The 18055-nt window shown below is 42.5% G+C and overlaps 1 protein-coding gene across 1 annotated transcript in view; it reads left to right on the top strand.

Annotated features, from left to right (window-relative positions):
* PSTPIP1 (proline-serine-threonine phosphatase interacting protein 1) overlaps nt 1–18055 on the top strand; it is a 58398-nt gene that overhangs the window by 16407 nt on the left and 23936 nt on the right. The window contains exons 2-3 of the mRNA XM_075099948.1: nt 3727–3827; nt 7396–7470. Of these exons, the coding sequence (XP_074956049.1) occupies nt 3727–3827; nt 7396–7470 (176 nt within the window). The remainder of the gene's footprint in view (nt 1–3726; nt 3828–7395; nt 7471–18055) is intronic.

The following is an 18055-nucleotide window of genomic DNA, read 5'->3' as shown; positions in this document are numbered from 1 at the left end:
AATGAGCACCTGTGGTAAGAAGTCCTTTTTAGACCTGCATTTAGCTGGAGCCAAATCCTCATACAAGTGTCAGCCACGGCGACAAAACCCAGATGAATCTAGCAGGCAGGAACTGATGCATCCATCAGAGGAGATTCCAGCTCTCCTCCAGATGCAGCTGCAGTGTCTTCATCTTTAACAGGTTCAAGTCTTACTTGTGTTAGCAGGCAACAGACAGAAAGCAAAATTGTTGAGTAAGGCATTGGCTGTTTGCACTTGGCATACACACGCGCACACAAGTGCACAGAGTGAATTACTTCCATACTCCGCTTGGTAGAAAGCCTGCGATCTAGGAATGTGCAAGTGCTGTTACAGGTTTCACATTTAAACAGGCATCTTTCTACATGCACTAAAGGGTTAAAATATTCCTATAGTTACAGTGATCAAAATCCGGATTTTGCATTTCTAAATTATTGAAGCAAGGAAGTGAAGGCAAAAGATGGAGCACAGAATCTGTTGTGAGCAGCGGGGAGCAGGTGGCGCTCACCTGTTCCCTTTGAATTAGTAAAAATGCCAGAGTGTGTCCTGAGACAACCCTGTTGCAGAGCTCCAACAAGACTGCACAGCTGTGCTACCCAGGGCAGCATAGCTTAGAAAGGATCCTTTAAATCAGACTGTGAAAGTACCTTGTTAGACATGCTGCAGAATTAATTCTCTTGGTCGCCAAGGCAAGGTAAACCTTGATGCAGTTTTTAATATGGCATTGCTTCTTCCTCTTGCATTTTTATGGCTTAGAGCAAGATGTCCAAATGGCTGAATCAAGTCCGTTAGGTAGTTTTACCAGGTCCCTAGAAGGGCCGCTGGTGAGCAGGCTGACCCCTGGCACACTGTTTTGTTTGTGTGAGTGTTTTTGGGTTGATAATGAGTTGGTGCTGCATTCTCCCTTTCAGGAATTTAGTAAGCGGTTCTCTCAGACATACAGAATTTGTCATACTTTCATTACAGCAACTGTGCCAGTTTAAAAGAGGTGGGGAAGTCACTGAGTTTTAGCATTTACAAAATAAAGAGGTATGTTGAACAGAAACAGCAGAGTAACTTTAGAGTGTGCTTACCACTCTCCATTTGTAGTTTGTGGCAGTATGCCTGACTGCCAGGGTGATACAAACCCACATGGTATTTTCACTTACCTCTGGGCAGCATTTCTGGGACAAGGAAACTGTGCATACAGCTATGGGATATAGTTGATTGCATCTGGAAATATACAATCAAAATTCTTAGGCTGTGAGTTGGTTGTGGAACGTCTGACCAAAGCGGTTTCTGCCAGGCAGAAAGCACAATTTATGAGAGTTTTTAGAGCAGCAATGCCTTCTGCCATAGAGATGTCCTCAAAAAAAAAAAAGAAAAAAAAGGAGAGGGGGAAGTGACAGTCCGTTGCCGGGATATTATCCAGAACCTTTCCTACTTTCTTCTATGAATGGCAAAAACTTGCTTCTTGTCATTTATTTCACAGCAGGATTCCTCCCTGGGATGTGTGCGCGTAAACTTGGCCTTGGAAACAGTTGGAAGACTGACGTTCTGGTTTTGAAATCCTGTTTCTTAAGGGGTGATCACATGCATCAGATCAGCATATGTAATCCCATAATTTTCCTGCGGCGGCAACAGTGATAACAGTGGATCCATGGCACTCTCTCCATCTTCTTTTACCTACATTATTATCTTGCTTGGCTCTTGCTGGGAGAGGCATTTGTCTATGTCTCTTGTGAACCATTATCCTACTACCTTTCCTTTCTCCCTACTGCTTCACGATAAGAGTGTCCATTAGGGAAGACGGAATTACTGCTGTCAAGAAACTGTAGCACTGGAAATGTTACAACAACGTGTAGGTTTACAAAAATTGTCTGCAGAAATTTACCCTTGCCTTGAAAAAGCATCCCCAGAGCTCGCCCTATTCCTCTCCAGTCCCAGCAATAAGGAAGCAAAACTGCAAGGTCAAGTGTCCAACAGTTGCTTGCCAGAGGATCCTTCCCAAGTCCCAAAACTTAAACAGCTGTCTTCTTCATAGTCATAGGGGAAAGCAATAAAATAACACATTTATTAAATAATAACTGTTTTGAGGACAGTCGATAGACGAATAAACTGTATTCAGTTCATATATAAGCACTTATATTGTACATAAACTGCTTGAGGGAAGAAACACACTCATTCTTTTTATGGATACGTGGCCCATGATTTTACCATAATGCTATAACATAAAGCTCAGATAACATTCACCACTACATTTTCAATAACATTATTGCTATGCACTGGTTAACTGAGGCTCTCAAAGTAAAAATGGCTTGTCGCGATCCCATTTGTGAGTCGGTGGGAGGACCAGGAGTAGAACACAGAAATCCTCTCCCAATGCCACACTCAGAGCACATCACAACTTTATTCCCTTCCCTTTCTGGGCTCGCAGCATTTCTTCAACAGTGCTGGCTTCATTGTGACTGATTTACTGTTGCTGCAGTACAATCTGAAGTTGATAAAAAGATGAAAGTGCAAGACTAATTGTTTTTCTTCTCATTACTCAGATATTTTTGTCTGAGATGCATGGGGATATGCCCTGATGGATCATGTGGACAGGGATAAGCCTGACGAATGGACTTGTGTGTTAAGGAAGGAGAACCACAGTTCTAGACCTCAGCAGAGGAATACGGCCCTGGGCCACAGAGGGTGTAGAGCCCCAATAGGAGATAAGAGCCCTGATTTTGGGGCAGCAAACTCCACCAAGCTCCATGACCTCACCTGTCTAGTGTGGCTGGCTGGAAATCCCAGATCACCTTGGCTGTCTCCATTTGCCACGTGGGACCATGGAGCAGGACAGGCTGCAAAAATACCCAAAGGCACAAGCGAATTACATGTATTGCACGGGAGATTGGATGGTGAATGCAAAAGCAAGGGAAGGAGCCCTCATTGGCAAGTGACTCAGAAACACAGACTTGCAGTTTCCTGCAGATCCGATGTCCACATTCCAACGCTCTCCACAAGCTTATGTTCTACTTTTTTTTAAACCCTGTCATGTTGAATTTACACAAACGACAAACTGATTCAAAGAATAAGAAGAGTTGTTACAGCAATGCCAAGGGAAAACCTAACAGCACACCAGAACCCAAGTGTTGTTTAATGGCAAACTGTCTCCCTGTGCTATGAATTGTCCCATTAAAACACCCACCACTGACCAGGGGGCACAACTGCTACCCTGTGCATTGTTATTCGCACGAGCACAAGATTCTTTCACTTCTCCACTCACATCTAGACAGCAGGTGACCATCTTACTGAGAGTCCTGTGGCAGTAAGTTGACTCTGATCATCCTTTTTAGAAAACACATAGGAAAAAGAGCTGTTGTCCTTAAGAGCTACTATACATCTTTGCTCGCAAAGATCCCATACTCAATGCTAAAGGTGACTTCCCCAAAAAGACAGCTAGTCCTGCTTTCCACACAGCAAAAGTTGCAACCCACTTAATTTTTTCAGTATTAAAAACCAAACCTGATTCTATGAAAACTTTTACAGATTTTCAATTTGGAGAAACCTCACTCATACCTGCACCCTTAGCTCTGCCCCAGCTGCCATTGCTCTGGGCAAATCTAAAGGTCCATTTGGATTTTCCAGAAAGTTAATTTGCTCCATATGACTGACAGTAGGTGTCTGGTAAACCTGCACACTATGTGCACAAATCAGCTCAGCTGTTTCTCTTTCTGTCTTCAGTGCAAGGAGTTCACCTTCCACACTGGCTACGAGGTGCTTGTACAGCGGCTCTTGGATGGAAGGAAGATGTGCAAAGATGTGGAGGATTTGCTCAAGCAGAGGTAAGAAAATAAGAGTGAAAAAAGTGTGAACAGCCTCCATTTTCTCTCCTCTCTGGCATCTCAAAAGGAATAGCAGGCTGTTTCTGAATTTGGTAGCGATAATAATTTACATAGACAAGCCCAAGTGATTTGAATCATCGTGATTTGTGGAGGCAGATAACAAATAGAAACTTCAAAGATTTGAGAAGAGAGGGGTGAAAGAATCAGAAATCCAGAGCTCCATTAAGACTCAGGTAGTTATTGGTCCAGAATCATATGGTAGCACATACATCCACAACAAGTAGCACTACCAAGTTTCCCCTTTTACAGGGAGGGTGTTATTTTCTCTTTAAACGTGCTGTTGCCACAGGCACTGTTTCAGTTTCCTGCAACTAACAAAAATGGGTGATTTTTCAAATACTGACAAAGCTGTGTAAGATGCTACCAAAAGCCTTTCCCAGACACCTAAGACAGCCCACAATGTTCATTGACCTTACTAGACTTTGAATAACAATGTTGTAGATTGTGTCCATCCTTTACATGTTTTTTTTTGGGGCCCCTCAACAACAGCTATGGACAGATGACACTTTTGTGGGTGAGAAAATGAATATTACACAGCTGCTCTAACTCCTTTGCCATTCATTTTTGTAATTCTGACTTAGAAAAAAAAAATCTGAAATCTCGTTCTGTTTTTAAGTGGCTGGGTTTCAGCAGGTAGCATGAGGCACATACATGCTCATGCATGATCTGTAGGAAAGACCACACAATATGGACTATATATTTAGCAGGTAATCCTAGAGCAGTTCACCTCAGAACTCTCTCCTTATGAACATTGCTCTGCCTTCCTCAGTCACAGCTTTCTGTTTCTTCCCATGCTGCCTCCATCTAGTTTTCTCGTTTTAGGTTGGCTTTCTGGAGGTTACTTTTCAAGCACTGGGACTTGCAAGGGGATGTGAACTGTCAAACTGAAAGTTGACTACTTCACAGAGTGTGAAGGGTGTCCCGTCAAAATCTGAAGCTGTTTGAATTGCTTTTTTTGACCACCAGTGGAAGTATATTTTATTGCCGCATGTCACTCAGTCCTGAAGTCACATCTGTCTGATGGTAGCTTAGCTTTGACTGTTTAAAATAGCTCCTTTGTGACTCATAACTTACAGAGATGAGAATTACATTGCAGGCTTCAGGCAGGCCTTACACTGCAGCAAACATTTGTGTTTCTTTCCAAAACATATTAGAGAAGTTTCTACTGGTTGCAGGATAAGGTTCTCCCTGGTTGGTGGTGGAGGCACAAAGGGCTTTCCACAAAGAAGAAAAAAATACACATGCAGTCATTTTGCAGATCTTAATACTACATTAACAAATGTTTCCATGAACTTTTGCACACCCCCAAAACATTCCAGTGAGCATGCGTATGTGCGTGTGCTTGTGTGTGTACGTGCACGCTGGGGGAGGAGGAAAAGAAAAAATAGTGGGCACTGAGCTGCAGAAAGAAGGTGTTGTTTCCAGTTTATTTCTGGCAGGTGTTTGTTTCAGCTTGTCCTCATGTCATTCATGGGAATGACCTAGGAAGAGATCAAAGCATGTGATGAATCTGTGTTCCTAAAGGCTGCCCATATCATGGGCTTCATGCCAGAGTTTCAAGAAGGACTCCTGCAGCAGCTGCCCTGAGTCCTGAAACAACTGCCCTGGCTACAATAACACCTTATCAGTTTTCCACACAGGTCAATTACTTTCACTCACAAACACCCCTGCCTGGTCCAGAGGAGGGCCTAAGAGATTGGGGAGTGAGAAAACAGTCGTATTCTAGAACAAAGCCTCAGATTTAAAACACAAAATACGTGCCAACTCTTGCCATCTGCAGGCAAACCTAGAAACCATAAATCGGGAAAGGCAGCACCAAGATGTGAAAAACAGTGTCACAAAAATATTTCTTGTTATTAAAATTAGAAGAAAAATAATCTATTCTGCTTCTGCAACTTAATGTGTCTCTGGAGTGTATTTCCATTTTGGTGAAATTTCATTCATATAATATGAAAACAGAGTGGTACCTCTGTGTGGCCTGTTGCCATATTTTGCACCCCGATCTTCTAGGAGGAAACCCAAAGCAGTGACACAGAAACACCCCACTGAAATGCAGCAATTTCTGGTGCAGGATGGCAGCAATTAAGTAATTGCATGTGCAGTGTTAGACACACGGGAGCCATGGACAGAGCCAGGAGCAGCCTCCACTCCTGGCTGCAGCAACTATATGCTGCTGTATGACCAGCACTGCTATTCCACCAGCCTGACAGATCTCCTTGGACTGGGGGAAATTCCCCAGGACGAGTGTGCCTCAGGTCACAGAAGATGATTGCAAACCAGTGAAATTGCACTAGAGCCACTGGTACAGCCAGCTACAATGCAAGGTTCTCACAGCCATCAGACACAGAGGAACGGTCGAAAGGGCGGTCAGACGTTCCCAAACAGAGACCCACCACAACAGCTGCTGTGTTGCAAAACTGAAAGAGCAGCCCTCAAACCACTGGAACCCAGCAAATAGTAATACTAGAGCACAGCATGGCTGCGTGGGAAGGTGGTTTTAAGAACAAATGAGCGGGGTTGCGTGGCCTTGCACCCACATCAAAATTCCATTTTTGAACAGAGAGTACATTTCTCTAAGGTGCCAAGTTTCAGGCTCAAAACTATTTGAAATGCTTTGAAACCCCTTTTGAAAACTGGACTTACCCTAACCAAAACCAAGTCCTAGCAGTAGGCTATCTGTTCATTATTTGTTATTGACCATTCAGTAGTTTTTAGCAGCTACTCAAAGTCTGAAAACTCAGTTCCAGCCTGATCTTGCACCCAGGAGAAAGGAAAGAACATATTTAGTACAAGGACTGTTTTTTTAAAACAGAGAATAGGAATTTCTTCCAGAGCTGGGGGGAGCAGATAACAGCAAAGAATTAATTGTTTTTCTTTATTAACCATAGAAACGGAACTGCTTTCCTGAGTCACTAGTTACGGTTCCCCATGAGGTGAGGTATCACATCATATTGTCCCCTCCATAAAATTGTCACAGCCTCACCTTACAAAGATGAAGCCTCCTTCCCCCTCTGCCTCCATTGTGGCTGTTCGAGCAGCACCTCATGTGTCTAACGGTTCGAAATTTTCCTGCTACTCCTGGCTCCCATTTATTCACAACCTCTCTTAAATGGATCCTTTGGAACCCTGCCCTCCCAGCCTTCATTTTGATGGGTCAAGTCAGCTGTCATATTTTAGGTTTCTTCTGCAAAAGAGACTCTCCATTCTGAGCATCTTCACTACACTTCTGTACATCTCTTCTAACTGAATCCAAATTTTTAGGGACAGAGTTGTATGTAGCACTCCACAGTAATCAAAGCCATGGAGACGGGCTTCATTTTCCCTCATTTCTTCTAGAAATAGCTCACCTAAAATATTTTAGAGGCAACTAATAGCACTAGGGTTGAGGAGACAGAGAAATTAAAGAAATTTATTTCTCATGTTTTGTACCTCGGATGCAGTTACAAGATTTCTGTAAATGTGATCCTGGTACCACTAAGAGAAATTGAATAAGATTCTCTTTTAACAGAGCACAAGCAGAAGAGAGATATGGGAAAGAGCTGATTCAAATTGCCCGAAAAGCAGGAGGACAAACAGAAATCAAGTAAGGAAGTCTTTTATTATTAGTGCAAACGAAAGCATTTGGAAACACCATAGTCCTTCAAAGAAGGATTCACAAAATCTCTATTTGGGAAATGCCAGTAGATCTTTACTGAGAAATTTTTTCATTTCAGGATTTGTAACAATGTTTAATATTTGCTTCCAAATGCAAACTAAGTGACAGGAAAAAAAGGGAAAGGAAAAGTTGTGAAATGTTTAGGATGGTAACTTGGCAATTCTGGGAAGATGGTGGACACTGAGAGACTGTGACAGAACAAACACAAAGTGCAAAGATACAAAAAATAAGCTTCTGCAGCAGGAAAAAGGCTTATCTTAGGATTACAAAATTTAAATCTCTTTGAAGGGACTTCATTTGAAACAAATCAATGGAACTACTGAAATACACTAAAGTGACACATATTTTTCTCTTTCTCCTCTACTACTATCTTAGATCACGTATAAATTGTGTTGGGAGGGGAAGATATACATTGGCATGGAATTTAACTTAATAAACACTGCTGATAAACTGCTGCTATTATTGATGGTAGCAGCAATAATGAGACATTTTGTCACTATTATAACAAGTAATAACACAGTAATAAGGTGGCAGAGGATGAAGATTTGGGGTCACAGAAGACAAGTCTGAAAGAGAAGACCTCAATCTAAACACAAAACAGCTCTATTGATCCCTGGGGCCTGCTACCCACATCCACCCCATATATCTCATTTCTTAATTGCCATCTCCTTTTTACATCAATTTATCATTCTCAGTCTGAGTGTGGCTTCTTGCTCATATTTTATGGGAAAGCTTGACCTCAAACCCTTGCACTGCCACAGCATGCAAGTGCCAGGCAATCACCCGTTGCACTTGCTATCGACTTGGTGGTGGCACATCCAGTCTGGCAGGGAAACTTAGATAGGAAAGACCCAAGCACCTGATAGTGCAGAGAGCAGAGAGGCTCACTCCAGAGAACATGCAAGTGTCTCCTTCCCTAGCGCTCCATCTCTCCCTTGCCCCTGAGCAATGCGGTACGGTATAGCAAGATTCCTAGCAAAGGCTCCTTGAGATGGCTTCTACCTTCCTGGTGTCTCAATTCACAGACCTAATCAGAGAAAATGAAGGAGAAGAAAAATTATTTTGAAATTAAAATAGCAGATTAAGGATGGATGGCTTCTTCCCAAACCGAAGGCTAAGATCAGCATTCCAGGATTAACAAAAAGCTCCACCTAAATTTCTTTACTGGCAATGTAGGGCAAGCAGAGCAAATGTGTTCAGAAACAGACAGCTTTGGCTGCCCTTCTGTGACTTAGCAGATAATTCATGGGTCTGACTTTTCCTAAGAGATTATAAAAGCTTGATTTAGAGGCAGAACCAAGTCCCAGAGTTGGGATATGGATCCAAGTTCCTCTCAAGTTGGGGGAAGTTTGGACTCGGGCCCAGCTCCACTTTAATCCAGCAATTTTATAGCTTGGCATAGAGAGAAGGCTGAATATACCAACAAAAGCTTGCTGCAAAAAAAAACATTTACTATGTTTCCATAAACCCACGCCTGGCCTGTGTAGCAACCAGCTTTGGGCTGATATTTTTATCAGAGCAAACATCTTACTGCAAGTGTTCTGAAGCAGAGAGAGGAGACTTTGCTTTCTGTTATTCAACAGCCTCTGGTTCTTTAAGGAGTTACACAGATGGGCAGTGAAGGACATTTGTCCAGAGCAAACACTTTAAAATCAGAGAAAACTAGGCTCTATTCAGGGCTAGAAGAACTCACAAAAATGAAATATTTGTGTTTAATGCCTTAAAATTTTTGACACCATATGAAGCTTCTTTTTGTTTGTATGACATTGATTACTGTTAGCAGTTCTGCTCCCAAGGTCAGTCCTTCAGAGAGGCCGAGGGAGGGAACTTATGTACTACCTATAAAAAGAAAAGCTTGAAAGGACTATGCTACAGCTATTTCTGTGCACTACTCCAAGTGCTTCCTCTTTATAGGACTCCCTATTATCAACTAGCACACTGAGTCCTAATAGTATTACAAGTACTTGACAGGTTGAACAGTGCCTTTCACATTAAATGCAGCTTTGGGTAGTAGTGTTTCTCAAATAAAGACTAATGAAGGTGTTGTGCAAGTATTTGTGTCTAAAACTTGCCATTTGACAACCACTAGGAAGAAAGTAGCTTCCAGATTTTTTTACAGACCATTTTACAGAACTTTCTGTGCCATGTTAAGTATTGCAGAGGAGCAGGAATTACTGATTTTAGATCACTCGCTCATTTTCTTGCTAATGCAAAATTATTATCCTCTAGTCTTGAATTCAGTCATCTTTTAAACATCTCAGATGCTAAGGCTTTCTGTCACTTCTCCTGGAAAATTATTTCACACCCCAGTAGTTCTCACTACCTGGAAGGTACCTGATACCCTTTCAAAAAGTCAATAAAAAGAACATAGAAAATCCATCTGCAACAGCCACCCAAAAACTTCCAATATCAGAAAATACCCAGAAGACCTTAAGAGAAACAACTGCAAGGCCAATTAATTCTGTTTAGCACAACTTCTAAAACTAATGAATTGGCTGCAAAAACCTCCCATCACTCCACCAGGTCAGAGCGATGCTCTGTAGCTGTTATGGAAAGCAGAGCAGGAGAGAAGCAGCTCAAAGCTGGAGTGAGCAGCAGTCCCCATGCAGGGCCCTGTTGGTAAAGTGTCTGTGGCAAACCCACGCTGCCAGCAAATGCCAAATCTGCTGTTCTGGAAATGGTGGCACCACTACATGCAATGGGCAGCCCAACAAGGCCTCATGTGCTTATATCCTCCTAGTACCAGTGTGAACATCTCTTTCCAACTCCAGAAATTCCATCCCTCGCAGCAGCCCAGCTCTTCTAATCTCAAACCCTCAGAGATTAAAAAAATGTAGAGAAAAACCCCACCTTTCTGTTGCTTCTTGTGCTTGGAGAGAAGAGGGTCTGCTGAAGGGGAAAATGGGGCAGCAGTGGGGAGGTACCACCCAGGTTGTTACTTCCGCACAGTCAGGACTGGTATGAAACAAGGTGAAGAGAATAAGCATGATGAGTAAATACAAGTAAACGGGGAGAAGCATGGAGAAGTCTAGGCACCAGGTAGTGACCATCACTGTAGAGAACTGTCCTCTCCCAAGCCTCCCCCATATTTTAAAAGTTTTTAGTTTTGAATCAAAAAAAGAACAATCTCATCATTTTTTCAGGCTCTTCCCTTCTCCCCCAGACTTTTGCTTCAGCTGGAACAAATTGCTGAACTCAGCTAAATATATAAACAGATTCAACTGCCCATTTCTATTTACTGAAAGACATAAATAAAGAAATATGTTGTTGACTCAAAAGAAAGGCAGCGGGGAAAGCTTGCTGATATATAACAGCAACTCTGGGACCACTCTCTATTGCTTTGAGAAAAATCTAGGTGACAGTAGCCATCAGGATTCCATCCTATATGCTGTCCAGACCTTGTTCCCTCAGCTTCGTAGCAGCTCCTCTAATGGAGAACTGACCCCTCAGGGCCCAGCACTGCTCGTGCTTGGCAGAGACAACTACAAGCCAAGACTGTACTAGAACACTTCACTACTGAGTATCAGCAATGATATAACATCATGACCTGGGAAGAGAGGACAATGTTGTGTCTCCACCTGAAGATTCCCTGGCACTAGAAATGTGAGAAATCACTTTGACCTGAGAGCTAGCAGGGGACAAGTTTTTAGCACTGCTACTGGAGGTGTGATGACTTCAGTGAGGTCCTCGCTGTTCTTTTTCAAACCAGTATTGGAACTGGCTATGGTCAGCCTACAGCTCTAGAAAAATTCTAACAAAACTAAAATCAGAGAGGCAGACATGCTGCAACAGCTTTTTTTTTTTTTTATTTTTTTAAAAAAAGCAAAGACTGGGTTTCTAAAAGAAGCTGTTGCTGGTTACCATGGGCATAGCAAAGAAACTCTCCAGCTTACAGTTCAAGAAATAGAAGTTCCCTATAAGTGCTGCCTAACAATCAAAGCACACAGTCATTCAATAGTCCAGCCTGACTCAAGCAAATTTAAGCTTTTTGGCTGCTTGGCCTTGCCTCGAGCACTGCAGCTGGTAGAAACTACCTCCTATAGGGCAGGGAGATAGTCTTTTTCGGACCCAACAGTTGCTATAGGCCTTGGCAAGTTCCTTCTACAGAATTAACGTTGTACAGAAGGATGCAAGAAGGGTCACACAGGCTCAGATCAAAATCCCTTCAGCCTAACATTCTGTCCTCAATGCTAGATCCCAAGGGAAGAGTGGAAGAACAGGGCAAGCATATGAGGATATTTCTCCTAAATAATGTTCTAGCCTTAGCAATTGGTAGTTCAGGGGCTGCCACACCAGTATCTTTGTATGTAATAGAGTAGCTTTGTATGTATGTAATGGAGTTTTCTTGTGTCTTTTTCATATTTGAAACCCGAAAACATTTTAGCCTCCACTGAGTCTTAAGGTAAAGCAGTGTACTTTTCTGTTAAGTGCAGAAGTACTTTTTTCTTTGTTGATTTTTAAGCTCATCTCACCACACTTGCTGCATTAGATCAGACACACATGACAAAGGCAGATTAGCTTCCTTACAGCGGGGTTCCTCACCGCATGTCTGCACTGGTTCTTACTGCCTGTTCTGGTTCTTACAAACACGCCCAGGTCCATAATAACACCAAAACGATGGAAAAGGCCAGCTGCTTCTTTCAAACTAATTGCCTGGATGTGCCAGCACAGTTAAGGCTGCAGGCTATGCCTGGGAATGCCTATATGGGTAGCTGGGAAATCTTAGGGAAAGCACTGGGAGGAAACAGGCATTGGAAGGGAGCATGAGAATATCGGTTGTAAATGTACCTCTTGAGTGGGTACGACCTAGGAGAGGGCAGGGCAGCCCTTGAGGTGTGGGCAAAGCACGAGGTCAGACCTAGGAGAGGGCAGGGCAGCCCTTGAGGTGTGGGCAAAGCACGAGGTCAGACCTAGGAGAGGGCAGGGCAGCCCTTGAGGAGTGAGGAAAGCATGAGGATCACAGCAGTCAGGGTAGAAGGATGGATTCTGCACAGAAATGAAGCTCTGGAGCTCACCTATTACAAGTCAGGGCTAAAGTGTATTTTTACAATGTCTTCATTCCTACCTTATACAAATTTAAAAGCTCTTTTATACCACTTTTTTTTAATTACAAAAAAATCCCCAAAACAACCCTGAATCACAATTCCATAGGCTTTAATCATAAAAGAAATTATGAAAAAGGAGATACAAAGCTACAGCTATGTATTCCTGGCAAATACCAGGTTATACCAGTATCCGGTGTGTGAGAGGGAACTACATGTCATGAAGTTTACACTGTGCTATGGTTTCATCCTCTCAATATTCTGTGTGGCACACATGGGAGAAGATGCACAGAAACAGGATTTTCAGCTGAGTTACAAACTGAGATCAAGTTTGCAAGTTTTTGCTGGTAGCACACACAGTAATGATGACTCGACACACTGTAGTTGATTCTCAGCAGAACTCATGCTTTTAAGAGGAAACACCTTTCAGGCTGCAAGGTGATTGGAAATTTCCATGCAGTAGCTTTGGGTAACTCTTCAGCAGAACAACATGAAAACAGAATATGCTACAGAGCCCAGTTTTCAGATACATCCTCAGCTTCAGCCAAAATAGAGCCTCTGGGAACTCAGTTCTTCTGTAAAATAACTAGTGCAAACACGCAGTAGCTGGTTAAATTCTGCCTAGTCTGACAACAGCTATTTTTGTCGTTTGTTCTGCTTGTCTTTTCTCATGTATATGATTTCCTACTTTTTTGCTTCCCCCTTTTCCACTACCATCTCCTTCAGGCCTCGGCAAAGGGTAGTTCCTTCAAGCCCATGTCTGCTCTGCCCTTCTCTTCAATGCCTGAAATAGAATATTTCAGTGAGCATGAGGTGAGGGCACCTGTAATGAAATGCCAATCGCTGCTTTCTGTGTATAAATATAGAGCATCTGTCACTTAACATACAGAACCCTCTGTATTATTCACACAAAGCAGGCATTTTTGAACAGAAGCCAAAAGTAATCTTGGAAGGTCACATCTTTCCATGGTTAGTTATTCTCCATTCAAATGTCCTGAACCTTCACAGGGTTTATACACTTCTATTTCAAATTTTCAGGACCCTGCGAAAATGGACGCAAGCACGTACTCTGAAAGACCTAGGCCTCTGCTCAGTTTTTGTTAAATCCAAACTAGATAAGCTCTCTGTTGATGAGGATAGGCATTTTTGAGCAGTGCTGCTCTCTTTCCAGGAGACATGAGGAAATTTAATTCTATGTTAAAGGTACAAAAGTTGTTTTGATTGCTTTATCCTTTGATTTGAATGGCATAGGTCAATCTGGAGTCACAAGAGGTCTAATTTGTAATATATGGGCTCAGATTTACAGGGAAGAGAAAGTACATTGAGATGCCATGCCATTTGCTCCTCTGCCCTAGCAAAGTCCGGGGTGATGTGTGTGTGTTCCTGGTAACCAGGCCTGGGAGTGATGACACAGCCCCCTTCCCCTTCAGTTTGGGGCTGCTTCTGCTTTTAACACATATCTGAAAATATCCAAAACCAGAAGCAAAACACATACACAGGCACACCACAGCACTAGAACCACCCTCCACATTTGTTGTTACTTTCATGAAAGATATGCTAGTGCTTTTCTATCATTAATTTATAGACAGACAGAAACTTGGACTCCCATGGTCAGAGGAAGGGTGCTGCTCATGCCTTTTCTCCACCACAGGTGGTTTAGACATCACACCACAGCTGGGACCGGTACAGAAACCTTTCCAGTTGCGCTGAGTGGTTTTGCCTTTGTATTTATAGCTCCTCTGAGAACAAGAAAACATCCCCACTAAGCAATGTTAGACATGATTCTCATGTAAAATACTCCGCTATGTACCTGGCCTATGACTTGGTAGTGACTTAGTTACCCCCTGTTAAAAGACCACAACACCTCCCCTTCCTTTCTTTTTTGCAATGCAGAGTCCCAGGTGCAAATTATTTGAGACCAGATGCTTCAGAACTTGTTTTCCCGCCATGCTTTGCTACCACTGCTGGGCTTCACAGTAAAAAATGTTGGTAAAACCACATTGGGTCTTCCCTGTGTAGCAGGAGGAAAGACAGATGTTAACCATGGCCTCAGAGGAGACTGGCATTGGGTTAGTTTCATATCCATGTTACCAGGATCTAAGTTACCAGAGGCAGAGGGTGAATAGGACTGCTGGAAAGTGGTCTGTAGAGTTCATCTGGCAGACACTTCTCTCATTTTCAGAAAGAATATTTTTAAAAATTACAATAAGAACAGAACATTGTAGGTCGTAATGATGTTAAAACAGAAACCTACCAAAAAGGAAGGTAGAGTTATTTCACACTTTTATTCACCAAACAAAGTTAGAAAAGAAAGAAAATTTAAAAAGATCTGTGGTTTTCCGGTTAGAAGAGACTGTTTTACCTTCCTGTGTAGAAGATGTAAAGGGACTCTTTGAATTACTCAGTTAAACTGGTTCCTAATGGAGTGAAAAGGCAGAGTACTGAAAAAACAAATGCCCAAACCATCAAGCCTACAGTTGCAAAGGAGCATAGTGCAACAGTGTACATAGTGAGTGTACCAGTGACCTAAGCACTGCCACTGATAGAACTCTGCTAATTACATCTCTGGTGCCATAAAATTCAGCTTTTGATGACTGTGAAGCATAAGGTACCGCAGCCCTACCTACACTACATTTCCCGGTGGTCCTTGTGTCATGTAGGACTGCCCAGCACAGCCTTCTCTCCAGCAACGGCCCAGTTCTCTAGCGCAAACAAGGGCCAAAAATGAAGAAAGAGAAAGCAAACAGAAAGCAGCTAGGACCAGTTAACTTTGAAGTTCTGTCATCTCACACTGTTCCAATCGAGTCCCCTTCCTGAACCAGCTGCAAGATAAATCTGCAGTGAGTGAATAAAATCAATGTATGATCAGATTCCCTCCTGTACTGGGCACTGGCGAGGCCGCACCTTGAATACTGTGTTCAGTTTTCGGCCCCCCAGTACGAGAAGGACATTGAGCTGCTGGAGCGTGTCCAGAGAAGGGCAACGAAGCTGGTGAAGGGTCTGGAGAGCAGGTCTTATGAGGAGAGGTTGAGGGAGCTGGGGTGGTTTAGTCTGGAGAAGAGGGGGCTGAGGGGAGACCTTATTGCTTCCTACAACTACCTGAAAAGAGGCTGTAGGGAGGTGGGTGTTGGTCTCTTCTCCCAAGTAACTAGCAATAGGATGAGAGGAAATGGCCTCAAGTTGCATCAGGGGAGGCTTAGATTGGCTATTAGGAAAAATTTCTTTACTGAAAGAGTGGTCAGGCATTGGACCAGGCTGCCCAGAGAGGTGGTGGAGTCACCATCCCTGGAGGTGTTCACAAAAATCTGTAGATGTGGCACTTCAGGGCCTGGGGTTTTTGAGTTGATGGTTGGACTTGATGATCCTAGAGGTCTTTTCCAACCTTAATGATTCTATGATTCTATAAGATGCAGTGGTTCCCCACTACTCCTGATACCTGTACTGTGATGGTGGGTGAGTGCCAAACAAGGCACCTCTGCTCAAAGATAGGATGCATTTTCTGCCTTGAAAGCAGGAGACAGGTTCTGCTGGGAGAAAAATCACAGCAAGCTCTCAAACGATGCATTCTGTAAATGTTTATCCTGTTAGAGGAGAGCTACAGGGACTAGTGGTCGGTGCCCTAGAGAGACAGGGTTGCCTTTTCAGCTTTGGTGTGCTGGGTAAATCTGGATAGGTTCACTTTTGAAAGTATTTTCCAATCTATAGAGCAGGAATGCTAAGCAATGGGTAAGCTTTATATTTATGAGCTTCTCCCCTTGGTTCTCCTGTTCCTCTAAAAGCTCTTCTATTCTTCTTCTACCCCTCTGCTTGAAAAACGATCACTGAAATGTGCGTATTTTACAAAGGCAGCTAAATTCTCCTGTACTTGAGTAACAGGAGACTACAGCAAATGAAGGCAGCAGACAGGGCTGGTATCCCAGAAAATGGTAAGAATATTTTAGCCACTAGATGGCAAAAATTACCAGAAGTTGCTGCAGAGTGGCTGTTGCACAAGCTCTATCTGGTCCCTGTTATTCCGGATTCAAAGTCAATCTTGTTTCCACCAGAAATTCATTTCCACAAATCCAATCTTTAAATGTCCAAGGGGGAGTCTTTTAACAAACATGCACAGTAAATTTGTGTCCAACCCTATTTTCAATGAGACATCTGCAGGAGGCTCCACATAGGGATGCCCAAAGGTAAGGCCGGTGTTCTGTCTTCAGCTGGAGTGGTTTAACAGTCTTCCAGAATTTACATGGAAATGAACAATTAGGAAAATTAAAAAGAAAAAAGAAAAGAGGCAAATTGCAAATTTTCAGTTTTGCCTGAATTATTTTCAAGCCCAGGTTTTCTAATTTGGCCACAGAACAAACAAACAAAAAATCAATTACTACCACAACACTAAGCAGCGTAATATACTGAGAGGATAAAACATGCTTTTAAAGGGTCAATGAGAGTGAGACATCCTCACTTTTGATACTTCAGAATAAAGTTCTTATCAATCATAATAGCAAGTCAAACCCACCCAGAAGAGACAGGTAATAGGTACTATACATACAAAACAGCACAGACAAAATTAAAACTCCCTTGTATGTCTGCTGCATGAGTTGCTTCCATTAAACCTTCCAAAGCACTGAAATGATATATTTCACCAATATAATCAGAGCATCTAGCAGCAATGAGGAGCTAACCTATAGCACTGCTGCTGTGGCCAGCACCTTCCCTCAGCCCAGAAGTCATAAAGGAATACCTGATGGATCCATGGGTCAAAATTTGATTTATTTATTCTCTCCCACAAAGACATTGACACAATGATGTATTTACTACTCCCTTAAGCCCCATAAGGATGTGGGACCAATTCACTCATTTTAGAAAATTATTATAAAAATAAGGAAGGAAATGGCTTAAGTCTATTTCAATCTACTTATGGACAGTGGCCTTGCCCCAGTCAGCAGCTAGGAAACTGGCTGGACAAATCTTTCATACAAGGAGCAAAAGGCCAGAGCTTTCTGCAAAGGCCGTTAGAGACCATGCAGGGGGCAAATAGGTCTCTCTCTCCAGCTCATAGTCACATGCATTATTGTACCAGAAGACAGACTCGTCCTTACAGAAAGCCAGCAAAAAGGAGAAAATCTTCATGAATTGATTATGATCATGAACTACTTTGGTAGTTCAGATGCCTGGAAACCAAAAAAGCAGCAAATTGTTTTTGTCCTTGATATGTACTGAGAAAATACTATTTTTCAGTATCTGCTACAGCTATTTTGCCAGTCTGTGCATAACTTGAATCACCAACAGCAAAGAAAAAAACCTCTGGGAACAATAGATCAACGCAGTGTGAAAACAGTATGTATGGTTTGCAAGTATCCTCTGTTTTTAAAATTCCTGTATTTACCTATTTCACGCATGAAGTTGGTGGCACATTCCTCACCTCCTATTGGAAAATCCGCACTAAAAAAGGGAATATTGTTCCTTTTACATATCTAATTTTT

Source organism: Phalacrocorax aristotelis, chromosome 7 (assembly GCF_949628215.1).
Source record: "Phalacrocorax aristotelis chromosome 7, bGulAri2.1, whole genome shotgun sequence".
Lineage (NCBI taxonomy): Eukaryota > Metazoa > Chordata > Aves > Suliformes > Phalacrocoracidae > Phalacrocorax > Phalacrocorax aristotelis.
Note: the sequence above shows the minus strand (reverse complement) of the source record. Positions and strands in the feature narration are given on the sequence as shown.